We start from the raw sequence: 21,020 nt of genomic DNA, 5'->3' as shown, positions 1-21,020 counted from the left end.
ATTACAACCTAGAAGACTCATCCCACCCTCACGCTATCGAGGTACTGTTAAATATCTCTGAGACAATTAGAGTTATTTACAAGTTCGATCCACTGAAAGGATTTTACTGCGAGAATGCTGCACAAAGTGGGTAATTTTGTGAAGATTACAAGATCAGGTTTTGTTGTCCAAACGGTTAGAGCCACAAAGTTTGTCATAACACATAGTCTTGAAACATTATCTTCGGTTTACTCAGAATGTGAAACACCGGTTTGCAAGGATGGGGACTGGACTCGTTTCTTTGATATCGACGATCCGGACAATGAAGGCGACATCGAACTGATCAAAAACATCAACATAGTAACAGGAGGTGAAGTTTGTTCCGTGCCTACAGAAATCGACGTTCGTCTGTTGAATGGCGACCAATACACAACCATGAACCAACTTGTACACGTCAGTGTAACAGACGGGTTCGCTTGCGACGACCAAACCTGCTGCGACTACAAAGTTCGTTTCAGTTGTCCAAAAGCCTTGATTCCACTGTTGTCCCTTATGTCCGTTGTTGTTGCACCAACTGCAGCTGGTGGTCTGCTGTTGCCTTTCTTTCAAGGTACCGGTAAAATTTGTTGCATTTTTTTTCTGTTTTTTGTTCTCGAACTTGAAAGTAAACTTAGCTATGTTGCCGAAATGTTGAGATATCCGCTGGATTTTGATTATGTTCAGATTAAGACTTGTTCTTTCTTGATGATTTTTGTGGTGCTCAGGTTTATTCCGGCCACAAATCTACTATAGCCGATTTTCAGATTAAATTATCTGTGTAACTCTGTGCTCTGTGTACTTTGTGATGTTAATAAATAATAACTGTATTTTGTCACCAGTACGTTTTTTCCCCCAACTACCAATGGGTTATCATTTGAGGAAATTCCCCCATTTCATCCTGGACAAATTGTGCCTTACCGTTGCATGCTGTCGATGCAAACTATGATAGGCGGATGTCCCCACCTGCAGTTGAGGTACAGACCGATTGCGTGTTTTAAACACGTTTTTTTAGGAAAAGAGCATTAGGAGTGTTGCAACTTAATTTTTATAAGTCTCGTGTATTGTTCGATCTAGTTTTTTTGGGGTTTGGACCAATCTGGAAAATTCCCTTTTTCGCTTTGCAGTTTACCTTAAATAACAGTCACGTCCACGTTTTTTAAACCCACTGTAAACAAATATTTCTTTTTATATATACACTACCTTCAATAGTGCGCATCTGGAGGCATCAACGTACATATTCGTCCGATGTTTTTATTCAGGCGTCATCGACAAGGCTCTGTCATTCCTGTATCTTTTAGTTGTAATATACTTTTTTTTTTTTTTTTTCAAGTGTCTCTTTTTTCATTGTTCGCTGACAGAACTTTCTGTCGCTGTAAAAATTATTCGCCAGCTTATCGCTATCTATAATCAATAAACATATGAAAATGCAGGCGACTATTTCGAAGAGTTTTTGCCAATAACACAAATTAAAGCAAGTCATCACCAAATCTGGTAAATTAGGAAACATTACAAAATCAGATGATATACCATTTGAAATGATTTCAGCAACCCTTGTTCTGAACTTAAGTGATCATATACAAACAAACAAATTCACGTTTAGGTATAAACACATATCAGCTAAATACAAGCATATGCGCATGTTGAATATTAACTATTGGGACAACGCACAGTACAGCGTACGTTCCGGCTTACCAACCAGATCAATGCTACGACCAATCAACGGAATGAACGTGGTTACTTACGGGAGGTTAGAGCCATCATCTTGAGAAAAACTTAACAACATTATTTTTTGAAGGTAGTTGTTTTTGAAAATGACAGTAGTTGAAAACTAAATTAAATTAAAAAAAAAAAAAAAAATTTTTTTTACACATTGTATGTAAGGTGGAAATGTTGAGGCCCATATGAAAATACAATTAGACTGATCAAATGGATTCAAGGGTGCCTTCAGTATGCATGGCTTGTTTTCGCAACACAACCGACTTATTTTGTTTGTGAGAAAATGTTTTTTTGTTGTGATAAACAAGTCAGCAAAAAAATTAACGTTTATCAACACTTCGCAAAAGCATCAACATAAATACATTAATAACAAACAGGCCAATTGTTTAAACGATGCGGGATGTGGAATCATCTGTATGTATTGTTCGTCTTTTTGTACCCATCCTGTTTTGCACGGATGAGAGAAGACTGCTGAATAAAGGTAAGAACAATCAACACAAACTAACATCAGGTTGTTTGTTTCAGAAGAGCTGTGCCTTAAACAGTGCTGATAAAACACCAGCGCAGTGAGCAGGTTTGATTTAAAATGCAGTCATAACGATGTAATATTTTTATTAAAATTGTCTTAAAACGAAACGTTTATATAACAGGTACTTTTGCATACATCCCAACAGATACAGCAAGTTGTTCATAAAACGACACTTATTTACAGAAGATTTTCTCACTTGAAGAAAATGAGGAGTGCATACGTTCTTCTCGTTTTGATATATGTATGGAAATCCAAGGCCCAAAACGTTTTGCCAATTCCGCGTGAGTTGGTTTTTTCTTTTCTCCTTTTCAACCCGAGGCATCGTAATAAAATCCTGCACAGCAAGGAACTTTACGTCCTTATTAGCACAGCTGCTGTTAGTTTATTGAGTGTCAGTTGATTGTTTATGTAGTGTGCTGATTGGGGTACAATGTTTGTAAACTATGTGTTGCTTAAAGTGCATATGCCACGGCCATGACAACTTTGCGTAAAACTAGAGATACTTTCACAATAAACATATATCCAAAGTTTTTCGGTTCTACGTCAATTGAAAAATGTAGAAAACTGCACGAAAAGTAGCGGCGACCTAAAATCGTAAACCTTTTTCGCTGTGGCGTAATTGACATCACACAAGGCGCTCGCGCCGAAAAAATGCATTGTTCACATAGGAGAAGGAGCCTAAAATTGCTGATATCGAATAGTTTCAAACATATGAGAATCCACAGATTACGTTACTTCTAAGATCAGGACAAGATTTTACATCACACAAAAATATGTTACTGTGACGTCACAAACCAAAAGCTTATTTGTCCTTGATCATCGGAAACGCAAGGGTATAGCAGCAACGACACTACTCTGTACTTCGATAAGGCGGGGATGGTGCGTTTCTTTGCTCAGTGACATTACATTACGTCATTTTGGGTGTGATGTCATAACTTTAACCTCACTTTTCTGTTGATTTTAATTTGATGATTCCAACATTTCTAGTTACAACTATATTGCGAAAAATACATTAGTGGTTGATTGTGGCGAATTAAATAAATCATTTATGACGCGAACTCGTAGGCAACGCCACTGTCGGACAAAAAGTGGTACTGTGACAGAATAACAGTGTTGTGTTGCATAATCAGCTAATTTGGTCGGTTTTTCTCGGCGGTCTTTGCCTGCCACAAATTTTTTTTTTAACATCGAAATCCGTTTGTTGCACTTGTTCACTTCTTGTCCCCTGTTTAATGCAATACTATACTAAACCAGTTTTACAATGTTTTCAATTCCTACGCATAAGGCTTTCTGCCAGCACTCGCACGACCAATGCGCCTTCTATGACGTCACGCAACAATAATCTCGCTTTCGCACGATTTCGTTCGCAGTTGTAAAAATGCGACTTTGATCAGCTGTATCTCAGAAACGAGTCGCTGTATCAAGCTACTTTTTTCGCCAAAAATGTTTTAAAGTTATGAACGTCTCTTAGTTTAATTATTAACATGTTTTATTTTTACGTGTCACATGCACTTTAATGGTCTAAACCAGATGCAAAACAAATTTAAACTTAAAAAAAATAAACTGTAACCAAGTGCAATATAGTAAAAGAGCTAGATGAACCGTTTGCGTTTTCATTCGCAGCTTGCAATACGGCAGGAGGGGCATTTTGTGCAACTGATCTGTGTTCAACCAGTCGGTGCTCGGCATTTCCCAACGCCGTTTGCGCCCAGAGAGGATGCGATGGAAATTGTGAACCGGAGTTCTTTCTCAACGGCGTTAAACTATCTGAGGAAAGATGCAATGGTACAACATAGATTTACCAAATCACGAACGTTATTTTGCACAACACAGTTTTAAACAATAATTTCACAAGCTCTTCTGGCGCAAACCTACCATTCAATTGCTCGAATTTTGATCATTATAGACTCATTTATAACTTACAAGTTTCATTAAATCAATCCTGGTCATACGACTAAACAGGGGACTCAATAAGAAAACAGAACATTGTTGATATAAATTACATCAGTAAATCTTACCGTACTCGAACACCCCCTTTCATATCTCAAAATTATTTATTTAATAAAGGAGGTTGCGATGGTGGAAAGTTTACCCAGTGGTTCAACCGCGATCGACCCAGTGGTTATGGAGATTATGAAACGTTGGTTGATCTTCGAAAAGAGTTTCCTGAAATCATATGTTCGCATCCGACCTTTGTTGATGCGCGATCTGTCTCCAGCGGTCTTCCGCACGACATGGTTGGTCAAGACAACAAGGTAAACACAGAACAAGGGTTCTGGTGCAACAACAAGGATAATCCGGGTACTTGCATGGACTACAGGGTTCGATTCTGCTGCCCTGATGGTAAGTGATCTCTTATTGCATTTCGTCCAAATAGCTTACAACAGTAGCACACACTCATTAAAGTAATGCAAATTTAGTGTCAGCAGTTTTTAGTTGCCAATCTAAAGTCGTAACTTGCATCCTATTTCAATGGGCAAATTTCAGACCATACTTATTTTATATATATCAGGAATTGTCACAAAAACGCGGTAATTAGAGAGCACGTACATATTATCATCAACCTTTTCTTTAAGTTCCCCAGTGCCCCGATGATGCATGGACCGATTACTTCAATCGTGATCGTCCCTCGGCAACTTGTGACTGTGAGACTATGCCGAGCCTTAGAGTTGAGTATGTTGGCCAGATATGCGAGGAGCCAACTGCGATTGATGTAAGGTTGGTTTCCAACAACAAACCTCATCACACTGCTGGACAAATTATAACACACGCTGACCCCGAAAGAGGCTTTCGATGCGACAACACCGAAACCCAAACATGCCTCGATTACAAAGTGAGGTTCTGCTGCCCAAAAGGTATTATCAACATTCATTTTTGCACAGCTTCTAGCAGTCTACATTCGGTCAATATTTTATCAATATAATGCACTTTACAGTACCACAACCGACTTGTGAGAAAAATGGTTGGACGGCATGGTTAAACGCTGACCATCCTTCTGGACTTGGTGACTATGAAAAATTGGCTTCGCTGCGAAAGTAAGTCCAATTTGGATTATTGATTAAGTTCAATAAGTTAGAATTGCTACTAATTAAAACTTCAAAAAATTTTCAACTGTCACAGCTTGTTTAAAAGTCTGTGCATAAATTTAAAGGAAATATCCTGAGGTAATTTGCGACAAGCCGACCAGCATCGATGCACGCGTGCGACTCACACACGAGAGCTATTTGACTGTCAATCAAGATATTGATATCAAGGCAGACCGCGGACTTATTTGTGTGAACGGTTTGAAACAACGATGCTTGGATTACGAAGTGCGATTCTGCTGCCCTAACCGTAAGAAAAATTAATGAATTTTCCTCAATAAAATACCTTTGGGTAACTGAATGATTTGAATAAACCTGCAGATTTATAGTTGACCGAGGTACGATGTCAATCGGTTGATTTTTGCATGCAGACAACATACCTTTACCAAAATGCAAAAACGGCAAATGGACGGATTTCTACAACCGAGACAAACCGAGCGGGAAGGGAGATTACGAAACCCTGAAGGCCCATCGTGAATTGGCCCCAGAAGAGATCTGCCCCAATCCAACCAATAGCGACGTTCGCGTTGCTCGCACTGGTACAAGTTACCTAACAGCCACCCAACAAGTCGAGTTCGATCCACTGAAAGGATTTTACTGCGAGAACGCTGCACAAAGTGGGGAATTTTGTGAAGATTACAAGATCAGGTTTTGTTGTCCTAACGGTGAGATCCACAAAGTTTGTCATAAAATATAGTCTTGAAACATTATCTTCGGTTTACTCAGAATGTGAAACTCCGGTTTGCAAGGATGGGGATTGGACTCGTTTCTTTGACATCGACGATCCGGACAATAAAGGCGACATCGAACTGATCGAAAACATCAACATAGTAACAGGAGGTGAAGTTTGTTCCGTGCCGACAGAAATCGACGTTCGTCTGTTGAATGGCGACCTTTACACAACCATGAACCAACTTGTACACGTCAGTGTAACAGAAGGGTTCGCTTGCTACAACAGCGACGACCAAACCTGCTGCGACTACAAAGTTCGCTTCTGCTGTCCTGGAGGTGTGTTTAACACCACATCGATATGAATTACACTCGATTCGCCGTTCAGTATTGTTTTTGAAAGTACACGTACAAAATATTGCTTGTTGTCCTTTAGTCGTCAACCCCGGTAACCAGATTGCCTGGTGTACGGGATGGGGAGATCCCCACTACACCACTTTGGATGGTTTCGCCTACGACTTTCAGGGCGAGTGTTCGTATGATTTTTTATCCACTACCTTGCTTCCCCTTGGTTCTGATTTGCAACCTTTTAGTGTGTGGGTGAGTTGGATCTGCGTCTGTAGGTGTTGGCACTAAAATATCGGTTCGCTTAGATATCAAATGATATTATTTCTAAGAGCGAAAGTTTTACAAAAACGGTTGTGACAATCGTATCTCAATCGTTGTTCTCGTTTGTTCCAAAAGTGAAGACGCTTCTTTATTTTATCATTTTAACTCTTGGCCTGTTTTCACTGCTAGGTTTGTTTATGTTCTCTTTGGAAATGATTTGTCCTTGGGACGGGTGAAAGTTCAAGAATAATGTACACATAATTGTTTGAACAGACGTATGCGTTTTGTTGCTTTCTTCTCCGGATAATTGAGTAAGTAGCCTAGTTATATATCGTAATTGTTGCAGACGGATGACAGAGTTTGCGGAAATGCTGTCACTTGCATAAGGAGGGTTCAGATTCGGATTTATGATCAATTAATTGAACTCTTGCAAGGACAAGCTATAACGGTAAGGCGAAAAAAATACTTTCTAATTTTTTTGATGAAATGCGCATGCAGTTGTTTTGCGTAATTTAGTGGTATTGCGTAATATCCATGTAAGAGCGGAAAATCATGTCGTTAATTGAATTTATATGCTACACGTTTTTATCATATACAGTTTTTGAGAGGTGGTTGCATTTTAAATGCGTAAACGGTTCTCTATATAGCTCGATGGCCTGTCACTCTCTGTTCCTTACGAGGACGTAGTCAACCAATGGTCCATCGTAAAGCTGCCGACCAACGAGCTCTCTCTCGTCACCAACTTTGGACTCAGGGTCTTGTTCGACGGCTTGCACACTCTCAAAGTTGGTGTAACGAATGTGTACAGGACATATGTTCATGGTAAGCTATAGCATCACCTTCCCTTTGATATCCATCATCAAAGGGACCATTTTGCTATAAACATATTCTGTATTTTCAGGGCTCTGTGGAAATTTCAACGGGGATGTTTCAGATGAATTCATACTAAGGGGAACGGAGATTCTCACGGAAAATGTGAACTTATTTGGAATTAGCCACGCGATAGAACCAAGGTATACATTGTTTATACTTCAGCGTGTAACCTTCTAGTCCAAAAGGTCCGTTTGTAACAAAGATATGTATAGCCAGCATCCGTAACGCTTGCGAACGTTTTCTTGTAAGACAACATCAGTAGAATTCCCTACACCCTTCCAGCAGTTTGTAAGTTGTGTGATGGGCTCGAAAACCATTGATAAAAAACGTTTTTCTTTCATATGATGTTTATTTCCCAGCTGTCTTGTACCGGTCATTTCTCCGGAATGTTCCATTGACCAATTAGACAGTAATTACCTGAGCTTGGTTGGGACGTGTCGCACTATTGTGAGTCATCCGTGCTTCGAAGGGTGTATCGACCTCTTGCAGAACCCAACTGGAGAACAAATTCTTCAGGTGCTTCGTTTACCTGTTTTTGGCGTTTTGTATTCTAGATAATAATCGTTTGCGGTTTTAGGCTTGCGTGTTCGATTTCTGTTTTGCGAGCCTTCCATGGAATGTAGTAAAAACCACGTACAGCGTCATTGAACTTTCGTGCATAGCTGAAGGCTTACCGGTTTGCGGAAATACTTCTCATGTTTTTACGGGTGAGAACTGCATACGTGGACTGCTTCGATGTAAAATTTAGAAAAATAAACAAAATACCTCTAATTCATTATTTACCATAAAGTTTAACATAATAGAGGTTCTGTGTAGCTTAATTAGCGTTGTTTCAAAAATATAGTCGTTTTTTTAAAACAAAACAGAACAGTCTGGCCAGATTTTCCGCAATCACTTTACAGATCTATGCTTTAAACAACCCAACCAACTGGATTTTGGAGATGACACATCAGTGCAGTTTCCATGCCCAGCTGGTTGCCAACAAACATCAAATCGTTTATGGGGAACTGAAGTTTATACAGATAATTCTTACATCTGTGCAGCTGCAATTCATGATGGTGTAATGTCAGGTTGCTTGGTTCTCCATGTGTAAAAATATGTGCTGAGAACTACAAGGCAATTATTGAAAAAATATTTTCAGATTCTGGTGGAATAGTCCATGTGGTTAAACTTGGCGGACTATCATCATATACTGGAAGTGAACAGAATGGAATTGTCAGTAAATCATATGGAAGCTGGAGTGGATCTTTTACTTTCAAAAGTATGATGTAACTTCTAAATTTTACATTTCATTGTCATCAGAAAGAATTTTTTTTCTGAAAAGCTTTAAAAAAAATCTAATCTACTGAAAATAAAATCCCTCTCAATTTAGCACCTCATTTCAGTGGTATATAGTGGTGCTGTAGTGACTTCACATTAATATTATTTTTGCAGTTAAATAAATTTCCTGTAAAACTTCAAAGCCAAAAAAAACAGTCTGTCCAGAAACTTTTGACAATTATTTTACAGACTTATGCTATAAACAACCCGACCAACTGGATTTTGGTGATGACACATCAGTACACTTCCAATGCCCAGCTGGTTGCCAACAAATATCAAATCGTTTGTGGGGAACTAAAGTTTATACAGATGATTCTTACATCTGTGCAGCTGCAATTCATGATGGGAAAATTTCTGGTAAAGTTTTTTCATGATTAGTTTTCACTTGATTTGCTACAATCGAATGCTGTGTGTGATTTCTGTACAAATGAAATTTATTTTGCTCTTCATCAAAGACAAGCAAATATTTTTTTTTATAAAAGCATAATACTATCATCACTTTCAGACATTGGTGGATTGGTGACTGTTTATATAACTGGTGGATTATCATCTTATGCTAGTAGCACTCAAAATGGAATCACCAGTAAACCTTTTGGAAGGCATTCAAGTTCATTTACTTTTAGAAGTAAGTTGGTCAATGAAATCCCAATGTTTTCTTTGTTGGTTTGTTATACCCGACCTATTAGACACAAAAATTTGCATTTTTATTTTCAGTTTCTTGCATTAAACAAGCTAATCAGTTGGAATTTGATGGAGAAAGCTCTGCACCATACACTTGTTCATCTGGTTGTCAAGAAACCTCATCACGTTTGTGGGGAACTGAGGTGTATACAGATGATTCTTACATCTGTGCAGCTGCAATTCATGATGGTGTAATTTCAGGTTACTTGTTCCTCCATGTATAAGAATTTGTGCTGAGAACTACAAGGGAATTTTTAGAAAACTATTTTCAGACTCTGGTGGAATAGTCAATGTGATTAAACTTGGGGGACTATCATCATATACTGGAAGTGAACAGAATGGAATTACCAGTAAATCATATGGAAGCTGGAGTGGATCTTTTGCTTTCAAAAGTATGATGTAACTTCTAAATTTTATATTTTATTGTCATTGGGAAGAAATAAATTAAAATTTGTAGTCTTATTTCACAAAACTCACCGAATATCCGAAAACCGTTGTTTTTTTGTGTAATTTTATTCACTTCAGTAAAAAAAAAAAAATTCCACATTGAAATGCCCTGTTTGATTTCTTGAAATTTTATGAGGTGTGTGCTGAAACACATACGCAAATTGCAAAGAAACACACTGGCTAATCAGTGTTTCCGACCTGATTGTCGTATTTTGTAATAAGCACCATGTCATTGATCTGAATGTGCGCCTTACTTGTTTGTTCACACATACTGGTTTACTTATATGTTATATATACTCCATCATCTGTACTATTTTGCCAGCGTGTGGTCTGCCCCCACTGGGTTTTGGCTTGACAATGTCCCCACTAGTGACACCATTCTATCCCGGACAGACTGTATATTACGAATTATAGGCGTCGATTTTTTAAGTTTCCAGGTTGGGCTAAGTAAAATCATTATTCGGCCCATAGGTTCTCAGACGTGTTCGTATTGGACTGGACCTGCGAGTGCCGAGTCAATTTACGGGCTTAGTGCTTTTTAGTGATGAACCGAATCGTCTAAATTCGGTTCGGCTAAAAATCGTATTACGTTATCGTCAGATCGTCAAAAGCTTTTCGTGTTTGGTTTTTAAGGTTGTCTTGGCCGTCGTTGGTAGTTTCCAAATGTATTACCGATCTTGTACTGGACGTGAGCAAAACAATAATACTATCAAGCACTCCAGCAGTGTTTCCCAACCGGTGGTACGCGCACCAATCCACGCGACGGCATTCCGGGTGGTACGCGACCATTTTCCGTAATTAGTGGATATAGTTCGAATTTAAAAAATCGCAAGTGATCTAAAAATGTTTGCTACTTCAATCTCTGGTTACTTTGTTACATTTAACTAGGTGGTACGCGTCGAAATTGTTTTACCTCCAATTGGTACGCGACCACAAAAAGGTTGGGAATCACTGCACTACAGGCTCCCATTTTTTTTTAAGGGTATGTCTTCAGCAACAGTAAATGCCAAGACTTACATTACGCAAATGTTACTTCACTGATTAATCATAAGGCGTCGTTTATTTCTCGTTCGTTTAAGCGCAGTTTGTAAGATTATGTGATACACAATTACGCAGAAATGACACGATAAATACTATCATATTTCATGATATTGAAAATTATCGCTCATTCGGCAAATGAAATACGGAATCCGAAGCTTCGATACATCACTTTAATGAATAAACCGTTCCAATCCGTGACGATTAGACAAATGCACGCCACAAATTTAAACAGTGGAACACAAAAACATTTAACTATCGCACGATGCGAGCTAATGATTGCCATTGCGGGTATATCAGCCTAAAGAATGACGAAGACTTTCCAAATCCAGGGTAGGCAGCCTAACCTGCGTATTTTTCAGGTTAGGCTGGCCTTCTCTAGGAGATAGGAATTGACGCCTATGTTACGAATGCCTTCCCGGGTTTATAATGGAAGGCGGAAATACAACCATTAACGAGTGTCGACCTGATTTTACATGGAGATATTCTTCTGAGGATCTTTCTTATTGCGGCTTTAGTAAGAATATTGACCTGGTTACTCTTAGTATTTGATAACAAAAAGCAGCTGAAACGTTAAATGTACAGAAATTCCTAAACAACTTGGTGATTGAATAAAAGTGCGGCGTTTGCAATCAACCATTTGCGTGGTTTTGATCTTATTCAATGTGTTTATCCACACAAAACTTATTCCCTGCATTCCTATAACCTAACCTGGTCGTTTTAATATTTTCCTTGACTGACAAATCCGCTGTAACTAAAATTATTATAAATTATTTTTACGATAAAACACTATATGGTGGACTGCAAATATTTTTACACAAAAATATCGTTCACCAAACCGGACTACATAGTTTTAAATGGGCTTAGCATTGTAAATTAAATATCCAAACATTCACGAACACAAACTTGTCAATCACTTGTCTTGCGTAAAGGCTACAAACTTTCTCAAAACTTGTTTTTGTTTAGGTTTGCCGTGATGGTGATCGTGGAACTTCGACGATTGTGTGTGTGACAATTTTACGTAGGCCTATATGTGCCCCTTTCACCAGTCCTTCAAATCTTTGGGAAATGTGTATTTTGTTAAGTGTAACAATATTTCTTCCGATGAAAATTTTTGGCGATGTTTAAATTGATTCGTCGTTTATAATTTAATAAACGGGTGAAAATGCATGACAAATTGTGGCAGACCTAAGAGTTATCAGTAGACCATGTGCACTTCATAAATATTTTGGAAAATTGTTTCTTGCAAAACAACATACTTTCTTGCACGGTATATGTATATAGGTTGGGCGCATTTGGGCGTGTTGTTTTTGCAGAAATTGGCGCTTTTGGGCGTGTTGAAACAAAAAAATTGGCGCTTTTGGTAAAAAAAAATCTGGCAACACTGCATTTGGGTTAAAAAAATTGGTCACTGACATAAATCAGTCAAACAGGGATTGTGCTGAATCGGATATGGTAATCCTTGGTCCCCTGCTAAAGCTTCTCTGACACGAAAACTGCGACAATACCACAAAAAAAAAATAAAGTTGTGAACATTAACATAAATAATGTGTGTGGAGTAGACAATGCAACGATGGAAGACCCCACACAGCGGAATGTATACTGACCAAACAATTTTAAATTGGCGCAAGTCACTTTGGATCACGAAGGTCACGTGATGTGACACGCACTTTCGTGATCGCTGCTGCTTGACGCCATGTTTAACATTGCCGGTGGCGACTGGAGGTTGGTCGGGTGTTGGTCTAAAACATGAAGATATTACGATGGAACAAGTTTGAATTGGCGATCCTGACAAGAGAAGTTTGGAGGTGAGCGTTGTTTATTTTTAACAATGCCTGTTTTAATGCCAGTGCCAAGTAAGAGTTTACATAAGCTACATAAATTGTGAATGTAAAATAGTAGCTTTTCTAGGTTTTGTGCTACTTTGACATTGTAATCGTTTTCAGTGAGATCTTGGAACATCACATACCTATGCTGTGATATTAGATATATTCTCGAGTATCCCATAACTTTTGACTGATAGAAAAACCTGTATATACCCCCGTGCTACATTTTCATTTAACCATATAAAACCATTTCCTCCAATCAGACCAAGGCATCCCAACTGGCACAATGACTGAAATCCAAGATGATACTAAATATAACAGCCCAACCGAGGTCCATGTCACTGGTGGCAGCCATGCATTAACAGCCCAGTCCTGCACTGAACCCAGAACAAAACGCTCCCATGCTGCCACTCATCAAGTTGATGAAGGCAGTAATGCCTTAAAACGGTCCAGACCACAAGATATTGAAATGAGATGCCTTGTGCCAGCCAAATGTGCTGGTGGAATCATAGGAAAAGGGGGTAGCAATATAAAAGATATGAGGGCCACTTTTCGAGCACAGATCCAGGTTCCTAATGCCCAAGCCGCAGCACGCATCTTTAGGGCAACTGCAACCTTAGAAACACTTGGAGAAATTGCTTTAAGAGTTGTTCCTATTATTCATGAACATTCCTTGCCAAAAAAGGACTGCACGAAAATGGCTTTAAAACTATTGATTCACCAAAGTCAAGTGGGCAGCGTCATTGGCCCCAAAGGTTTTAGAATTAATGAATTACGGACAAAATCTGGTGCTGGTATTAAACTACATGAAACCAGCTTGCCCAACTCAACAGACCGTGTTTGTGAAATATCTGGAAATCCTCATGTTATATCAAAATGTATTGTGCTACTTCTTGATCTTTTGCAAAGCATTCCTATAAAAGGCACTGTACATAAATTTGATCCTTGTGAAATAGGAGAAATTAGCAAACACTGGTTGTTATAAAAGCATTTCCTTTGTTAAATTTCAATGGTATTGTGATACAAGTTGAAACATTGTAGTATTTGTTTAGATTACTGTTTTAAAGCTCATTAAATCCTCGTCAAGGTATTATACACATGCAATGTCTGGTTCATAATTTCTGTGAAATGTGTTATTGTTTGATTTCCAGACAAATCAGCCTGGTGCAAGTACCTGCTTTCTATGACAAATAAATTGCCTTTCTCCATGTCTGCTGCCTTAGATATGCCTTGCAGTGCACAACGGTCCAAACGTTATCATACTTTTTTAAGCTCACCAATTCGTTTATGTTAAGGTTGTACTTTGAAACTGTGCATCGGGTTCCCCAGCAATTACAATGTTAAAACCGCACAATTTTTAAATTTTAAAGCCATGAAAACAATTTAAAATGGCCAGCTACCACTTGGAACAATTTAGAACTCATTATTAAACACTAATCCTACGCTCCCGCCACATGTTTTACTGCCGTACCCGCTGAACCTGCGTGATTTGACCAACCACATTTTGTAGTCAGTAACTTAAAAATATCACGTTTTCCTTGCATAGCTTTATTATAATGATCGGCACCGCTCCACCAGCATCCAATACTGCAAAACTTTGTGAAATAAGTTTCTAAACTGTTGGCCTCTTGAAATTACACGCTGACCAATTCGTTTGTACCGATAGGTTCCAAGGACTTCGGAGCTAGTGCACGTTTGTGCATTAATATGGGATAGGACTTGTTTATAACCGCTGATGCTTCCAATGGCAGTTTCGTGCCAACGCCGTGGCTACAGGTAAGTTGAGTGTGCGCTAAAATGCACTAAATTATTTATCAAAGAAAATAACTATCGAGTAATTTCTGTGGTGATTCTGAATAGTTTGTCATATGAAAGCTTCGTGATGCGTGAACAAAGCCGTTAAAATTACAGGGCCGCTAAAAGTTGTTTGTATTTCGGGTTCTTGCCACCGCTTGCGGACAAGAAATTCACAAAAGTAAATTTTGTGGTGTGCGAATTTTTGTACGGTTTGAACCACATTTTTTAGCATTTGACTAGCCTTTATTGCTCGTGTTTACCGTCCGCAATCATCTGGGGCTACCCTGTTATTTGACATCCGGGTTTTCCAGACCAGACGTTACTTGTACCAGCAAGGTAAATAAATGAAAGGAGTGTAGGGAAAGGGAAGCCGCTATTGTTTTTTTGGTTTTTTGAGGTGATTGTTATAGAAACGTAACTAACAAAACTCTAAACGTGTGTGCATAGATTTTGAAGAGAGAAAATTTGTGTCAAAAGTGATTAAACTAAACCACCATCGTTTTTAGTTTTGCATGAATGGAGCAGTAATGTTTTAAGCAATCCCATATTGTCAGGATCCCAACACCATGCAGTTTCTTATTTGTCAATCACAGCTATTGTATCTAGATTGTTATGTTCACAAGTTTCACAGCATTGGCACATTGCAGCCTAGCTAGCTCAGCCACTTCCCACTTTTGCCTGGGCTGAAAAACCTGTAAGCCTAATGTTTGTATGGACCAGCTAATTTATCGAAAAATCTTGTATTTTTGATGTTATAGTTGAGCTTTTTTATTGTAGATTACTATGGCATATCAGGACAACTACACCTTTGATAACAGTGCAGGAAATGGTGCAGTTGTTGTGACCAATGCAGATGAGGCTTATGCACAACAACAGCAAGCATTCAAACGGCCACTTGATGAAGCGGAGGATGATTATGGCAGCCCTACTAAACGACAAAAAGAAGAAAATGTTGAAATGAGATGTTTGATTCCTTCGAAGAGTGCAGGGGGCATTATTGGAAAAGGAGGAACTGTAATCAAGGAATTTCGGGAAATTTTCAAAGCCCAGATTCATATTCCAGATGCTAGAACCAAAGAGCGAGTTTTGCAAGTTACCACAACCATTGAGAACTGTGGTAAGTTGCTGCTACGTGTAGTACCCATCGTCTATGAAAACACAAACCCACGGCGACGCGGAAACAACCAAATGAACATTAAGCTACTTGTTCATCAAAGTCAGGCTGGTGGCATTATTGGTACTGGTGGCTTCAAGATTAAAGAGTTACGTGAGAACACTGGGGCTCAGATAACCGTGCAAAGGGAAAGGTGTCCTGGGTCCACTGATCGTCTGTGCATGGTTTCCGGCACACCAGAGGTTATTTCAAAGTGTGTTGTTTCGATATTGGAGCTACTGCAAGATATACCACCCAAAGGCCCTGTTCAAAACTTTGACCCAAGCATGTGTTCTGAGGATTATGACAGTGCTGATGGCTTTGGCATGGGTGGCTTTGGTGGACCGGGTGGTGGCAGAGGTGGGCCAGGGGGTGGCTTTGGTGGCGGCATGGGAGGATTTAACATGGGTAGAGGTGGCGGGCCTGGAGGTAGGGGTGGTGGTGGTGGTGGTGGTGGCGGCGGCTATAATCGCGGTCGTGGAGGTATGGGTGGCAGAGGCCATTTCGGTGGGGGTGGTCGTGGTGGTGGTGGTGGCGGCGGTGGATTTAACCGTGGTGGAGGAGGTATGGGAGGGGGTGGTTTTAGGGGCGGACGAGGGGGCAACAACCGGGGCCGTGGCTATGGTGGTCCCAGAGGTGGCCGAGGGAATCGGGGTGGATTTTGATCTGTCAAATTAAATGTGTTGTTTATTGAGGTGATTTTGTCTTCTGGGCAATATTCATGTTTTTATTCCACACAATGCTTGTACTTTCTGGCTTGGAATTTCATTGATAACATTGCATTGCATTGTACTTGTAAATCCTGCCTGTGTATAAAAAAGTTAGTTTGCTTGTGTTCTTAGTCGCTATGTGACTTGAATTACACCACATTTTTCCAATGGGTTTATTTGCATAAGCATTAAAGCTTGTTAGCAAATGCACCCTTGAGGGTGTTGTTTTTTATATGTGCTTTTGTAAACAATGGTTTAATATTCAACGCAAGTAAAAGTTTTGTGTTACGCTGAACTAATGTTACATATGAATGAAGCATAATGTAGGTTAATGAGTGAATTCAGGGGGTTAACATCAAAATTAACATCATGAAAAAATGATTAGCAGAACACAGATGTGAAAAACAAGCAAATTCTAACGTAAAGTTATTATAAGTCGCCGGAAGCAATTTATAAACCGTGCAAAATAAAAGTTATAGACACTGTATTAGCATTAATAAGGTCGTTATCAACTGTGGAGTGACTTCATCGGGACAAACGAATTTTCCAGTGCTAATTTCCGAAACTGATTTGGTGACGAATCTGTGTAGGGCAGTGTGTTTACTGCAATGATTCTATTTCTTCGGGTTCCTGGGCCTCCTTCCCCGGCGACCTCAAACTACTAATGGAAACACGACGAAACTAAACAAGAACAGAGCGGGTGTTGAATCACATCGCCATTGGAATTTCACACAATGCTTAAAGCTATACTTTACCTGTGAGAAAGGTTGTCCCCACGATTTTGCGACCACATATAAAGCATAAACAGGCACGCAGCCGAAAGAACTTAGTGCAATCAAAATAGCAACACACTGCGCCCACGTAGGATAAACGTAGTCGCGATATTGCATCGGTTTTTGGATGACGACGTAATACAAAGAACTTGCCAAAAAACAAATATCGTTAGTAAGTTATGATAAAAGATAGGTATTTTTTAAAAAAAGTAATGTAATGCATGATTAGTTTTGACTGATAGCTATTAGACCTATCAAACACAGTAGCCTACAGGCTAGGTCTAATGGCCTATAATGCGAGCAGTTTTTTTTTGATTTGATGTGAAACTTGAAACGAATCAAAATTATGCTTCATAAACTAGTTTTAGTGGTAAAGATGGTATGAGAAGAGCAATTGCCAATTGGACAACAACAACTCATTAAACAATTTACTTTCTGTTTTGAGTTACCCAAAAATTATATCACGCATTTTATTAAAATGTTTTCAAAGAATATCTGGTTATTTCTTCTTTACTTCAAATACTCCCATTTTAAACACCACCGAGCCTTTGTACAAATATTTTGTTACTGTAACTACGAACTTACAAGACATGCTGCTGGGGCGACATACTTCCACGAAATGTACAACCACATGCGGATCCACCTTCTGTCTCCGATCATCTCAGCCACAATAATCCAGTAATCGTCGAAGCCGTAGATCCAAGCAATGCCCACACACTCGCAGGCCAACATAAAAAATATGCACCAGCCGGCGGCTGCATAATTGTTGTATATCTCGAAAACGTAAACGCCTCCCTAATCAAAATATGTGTACAAAATTGAAGCAAGAAATTGTAGGAACAAACATGAGATATTGAATGGATAATTACCTCTGTGATCATTGACAGACCGATGCATGCCAGGAAAAGACAGAAAAAAGCGTGGACAATTTTTTTTCTTTTGCGGAAACTGGGTATGTTATCGAAGACGAATGCCATCAACGTCTCTTGCGACACAAACTGCCACACATACAAAGTCAGGAAAAATATACAAAAGGTATTTTGTATATTTCAAACGTATTACCAGCGAATCGAAACCAAGAAACAGCAGCGTCAGAAAGAACATTATGCACCAAATCCGTGGCAGGGGAAGCAAAGACAGCGCTTGGGGATAAACGATAAAAGCTAACCCTGGTCCGGAGGAGACCACCTGGTCCACTGTGGTGTTCTGGTTAAATAATTAATTAGGAATAAATAATTTTACAAATGGAATAAACAGTTAAGAATGTTATTTTTGTTAAGCGACTTGTGACTGGATCAATTTTGTTAAAAAGCTACAGGCATTAGTCGTTTCAGATAAACACTATACAACCGTACCTGACTTTTTGCCATGAATCCCAGAGTCGAAAACACGCCAATACCGCCAGCCACGCTCGCCAAACAATTCATGGCCCCAATTGCTACCGAGTCTCTTTTAAATAAATATAAGAGTATGAAGACAACAGTAGGCTCACAGCAATGGCCAACCTCAAAAAGTTATGATTGCGTTTGTTGTAACTCCCAAGCGTAGTGAGCACACCACACGAAATCGTGTATGAGTACAGAACCTGCGTGATCGCTGCTATCCATACCTGCAATATATCATGATAAGAGCAATGAGCATATAAAGCTATTGGACATATAACGCATTGGCGTAAACGCATTGGCGTAAACGCATTGGCGTAAACGCATTTCGCACAGGTCATGTATGGGCGCATTGGGTTTTATCGTGAAGCACAGTAGACAACAAGATAAATTATTATTAACCTTTAAAAATGAGCGTGCACACGGGCCCACATTTGATATTAACTCTTTCTGTGCACGTGAAGTCATTCAGCGCTTGCCGGAGTGCTCAAAGCAATCGGAACACCTAACAAATTGGAACACACCGTCGGATCCCGCAATCTTGTTGCGTCGGGAAGAAGAAAATATCTCAGTCCATCCTCTGCTCCATCCAATGTCACGCCACGCACAATCACGACGAAAATGAGAAGGAACGGTAATGTGGCAGTGACGTATACTACTTTTGACGTCCATTTTATGCCTTTGAATGTGGCCAGATATACTGCAATCCACAGCAGGACCAGACAGAGTAGCAGATCTAAGTTGATATTTCTCGGTGCGTCAATGCCAGGCGAAAGTCTCAGCACTCCATTTCTATAAAGCAGTGGTTCTTAACCTTTTTTATCTCATTTCCGATTTTCAGTTTGAACGGAATCCTTATTTCTTCTAGTATTTAATGTTTTTAACTAACAAATTAATTATTGTAATTTTGTTCGACCGCATGGCATGACCAATTGTCAATAAGTGTAAATAAAGTAATTTTGTTTAATTGTCGAAAAAAGCGCAAGAGACGGCAAAACCCACTACTCACAGCCAATACTCCGTAGCAGCAGAGGCGAAAGTTTTCCGGCCAGTTGAGTTTGTGATTGGGTTGGTCGTCGTCAAATGAGACCAACTTCCATTGATGCGACTTTCGTTCCAAGCACTTGCCGGTTTGTGGAAATCAATGCAATGCTCCGTATTCCATGCGTTGTTGCACGACGACCAAGGTTGTGTGCCCGAAAAGCTGTTGACGAGGTATTTTAGCGTCCACACCATTATGACGCTGTAACACACGTTGAAGTGGAAGATGGCCACGGTTTGTCCGAACGCAAGTCCTGCATACGAACGACAAATACAACATTGAATAATTCACACATTTTTCTCTCTCTCGGAATGGGAAATTGTGTTTGAAGATTTATGAATTGAGAACTGTCGAATCATCGTCTCCGTAATTATTCTCGCATGTTGTTGTCAGTCACGTTCTGTCCACAGGTTAACGTTAGTTAAACAAAGAAAAGTATTTGCGTTCTTGAAATCTTGTTGAAATTTGAAACGAATTTGTTATACCTCATTGCGGTAAACATCTGCTATCGTACATTGGCTTCGTGTAAGTTAAATTTATTCATATCTGAAAGGTGATGCCTCATTTTATTAATGCATTTCAGTGATAAATATAAATCATTTGTTTCGGTATACCTTTTAGTATGGGAACGGCGGCCCAGCTCTTTGTCAAACCACTTCCCACACTCTGCCCGAGTGATGTTTCCAGAATAATCGCAGGAATGCCAATAAAAGCCGCGCAAATAAGGAAAGGAATCAAGAACACTCCTACATATTTGGAACACATTAACTTTGACATGCTGCTTATCGCATCCCGCAGTCTTGTAATAGAGTGGAAGAAATATCCGTTGATATTTACATTTAGTTGCTCAAATATCATACCTTCAATTTCTACATTGTCACGTAGATCAATTTACTCATCAATGCGGAACAATCTATGTCTACAGCTTAAATTTATAAAAAAACAGCGTTAAATAAATAGATTTTAATGTACATCAGTAGTTCCTAACCGTTTCGTAGGTATGACTTAACAATAAGGAATCAGTAGAGGAAATGTTGTATACCTTCCACAACGCAAACACCAGCACATTCACGTTACCTCCGCCATTCTTGAAGCACAAATATGGAAATCTCCACACGTTGCCAAGTCCCACCGTGCACCCCACAGTAGCAAAGAGAAAATCCCAGGACTTTTTCCATTGCGGCCTTTTGTAATCTTCCTTGATTTCTTCGGCTTCTTCGTCCAACTCTGACATGTTTTAAGACGCAACCTCTAAAAGACGAACCCGCTGTCTATCACGTAATGTAAAAGTAAAATTGACGGAAATTGCTTACAGTAAGTATGTCACCATATTTATTTGGCCATATATTTGTAG

General features: G+C 39.3%; 4 protein-coding genes across 4 annotated transcripts; 3 read left to right on the top strand and 1 right to left on the bottom strand.

Moving 5' to 3' along the window:
* Positions 1-2,127: 2,127 nt before the first annotated feature.
* Positions 2,128-12,090, top strand: LOC145910960 (uncharacterized). The gene is made up of 21 exons (XM_082998186.1): positions 2,128-2,215; positions 3,887-4,048; positions 4,331-4,606; positions 4,840-5,118; positions 5,199-5,298; positions 5,415-5,596; positions 5,718-6,011; positions 6,073-6,354; positions 6,452-6,615; positions 6,971-7,072; positions 7,272-7,446; positions 7,526-7,637; positions 7,857-8,013; positions 8,075-8,204; positions 8,400-8,567; positions 8,639-8,758; positions 9,007-9,174; positions 9,323-9,442; positions 9,532-9,699; positions 9,771-9,890; positions 11,950-12,090. The coding sequence occupies exons 1-21, from the start codon at positions 2,128-2,130 to the stop codon at positions 11,958-11,960; spliced, it is 3,378 nt and encodes a 1,125-aa protein (XP_082854312.1). The 3' UTR covers positions 11,961-12,090.
* A 570-nt stretch (positions 12,091-12,660) lies between these two features.
* Positions 12,661-16,764, top strand: LOC145910472 (heterogeneous nuclear ribonucleoprotein K-like). Its single transcript, XM_082997608.1, has 3 exons — positions 12,661-12,791; positions 14,476-14,585; positions 15,384-16,764. Exon 3 carries the CDS (start codon positions 15,390-15,392, stop codon positions 16,422-16,424), a length of 1,035 nt encoding a protein of 344 aa, XP_082853734.1. The 5' UTR covers positions 12,661-12,791; positions 14,476-14,585; positions 15,384-15,389; the 3' UTR covers positions 16,425-16,764.
* LOC145910959 (heterogeneous nuclear ribonucleoprotein K-like) lies at positions 13,096-13,794 on the top strand. The gene has a single exon (XM_082998185.1). The coding sequence runs from the start codon at positions 13,096-13,098 to the stop codon at positions 13,792-13,794; it is 699 nt and encodes a 232-aa protein (XP_082854311.1).
* A 305-nt stretch (positions 16,765-17,069) lies between the features above and the next one.
* Positions 17,070-20,900, bottom strand: LOC145910958 (sodium- and chloride-dependent taurine transporter-like). The gene is made up of 12 exons (XM_082998184.1): positions 20,744-20,900; positions 20,281-20,412; positions 19,634-19,919; positions 19,149-19,416; positions 18,748-18,851; positions 18,598-18,691; positions 18,305-18,448; positions 18,112-18,240; positions 17,833-18,037; positions 17,779-17,788; positions 17,225-17,390; positions 17,070-17,150 (listed from the first exon to the last, which is right to left on the bottom strand). Exons 1-12 carry the CDS (start codon positions 20,898-20,900, stop codon positions 17,070-17,072), a joined length of 1,776 nt encoding a protein of 591 aa, XP_082854310.1.
* Positions 20,901-21,020: the final 120 nt, after the last annotated feature.

Source organism: Ascidia mentula, chromosome 8 (genome assembly GCF_947561715.1).
Source record: "Ascidia mentula chromosome 8, kaAscMent1.1, whole genome shotgun sequence".
In the NCBI taxonomy this organism is placed as follows: Eukaryota; Metazoa; Chordata; class Ascidiacea; order Phlebobranchia; family Ascidiidae; genus Ascidia; species Ascidia mentula.
This window is presented reverse-complemented; position numbering and strand designations above follow the sequence as displayed.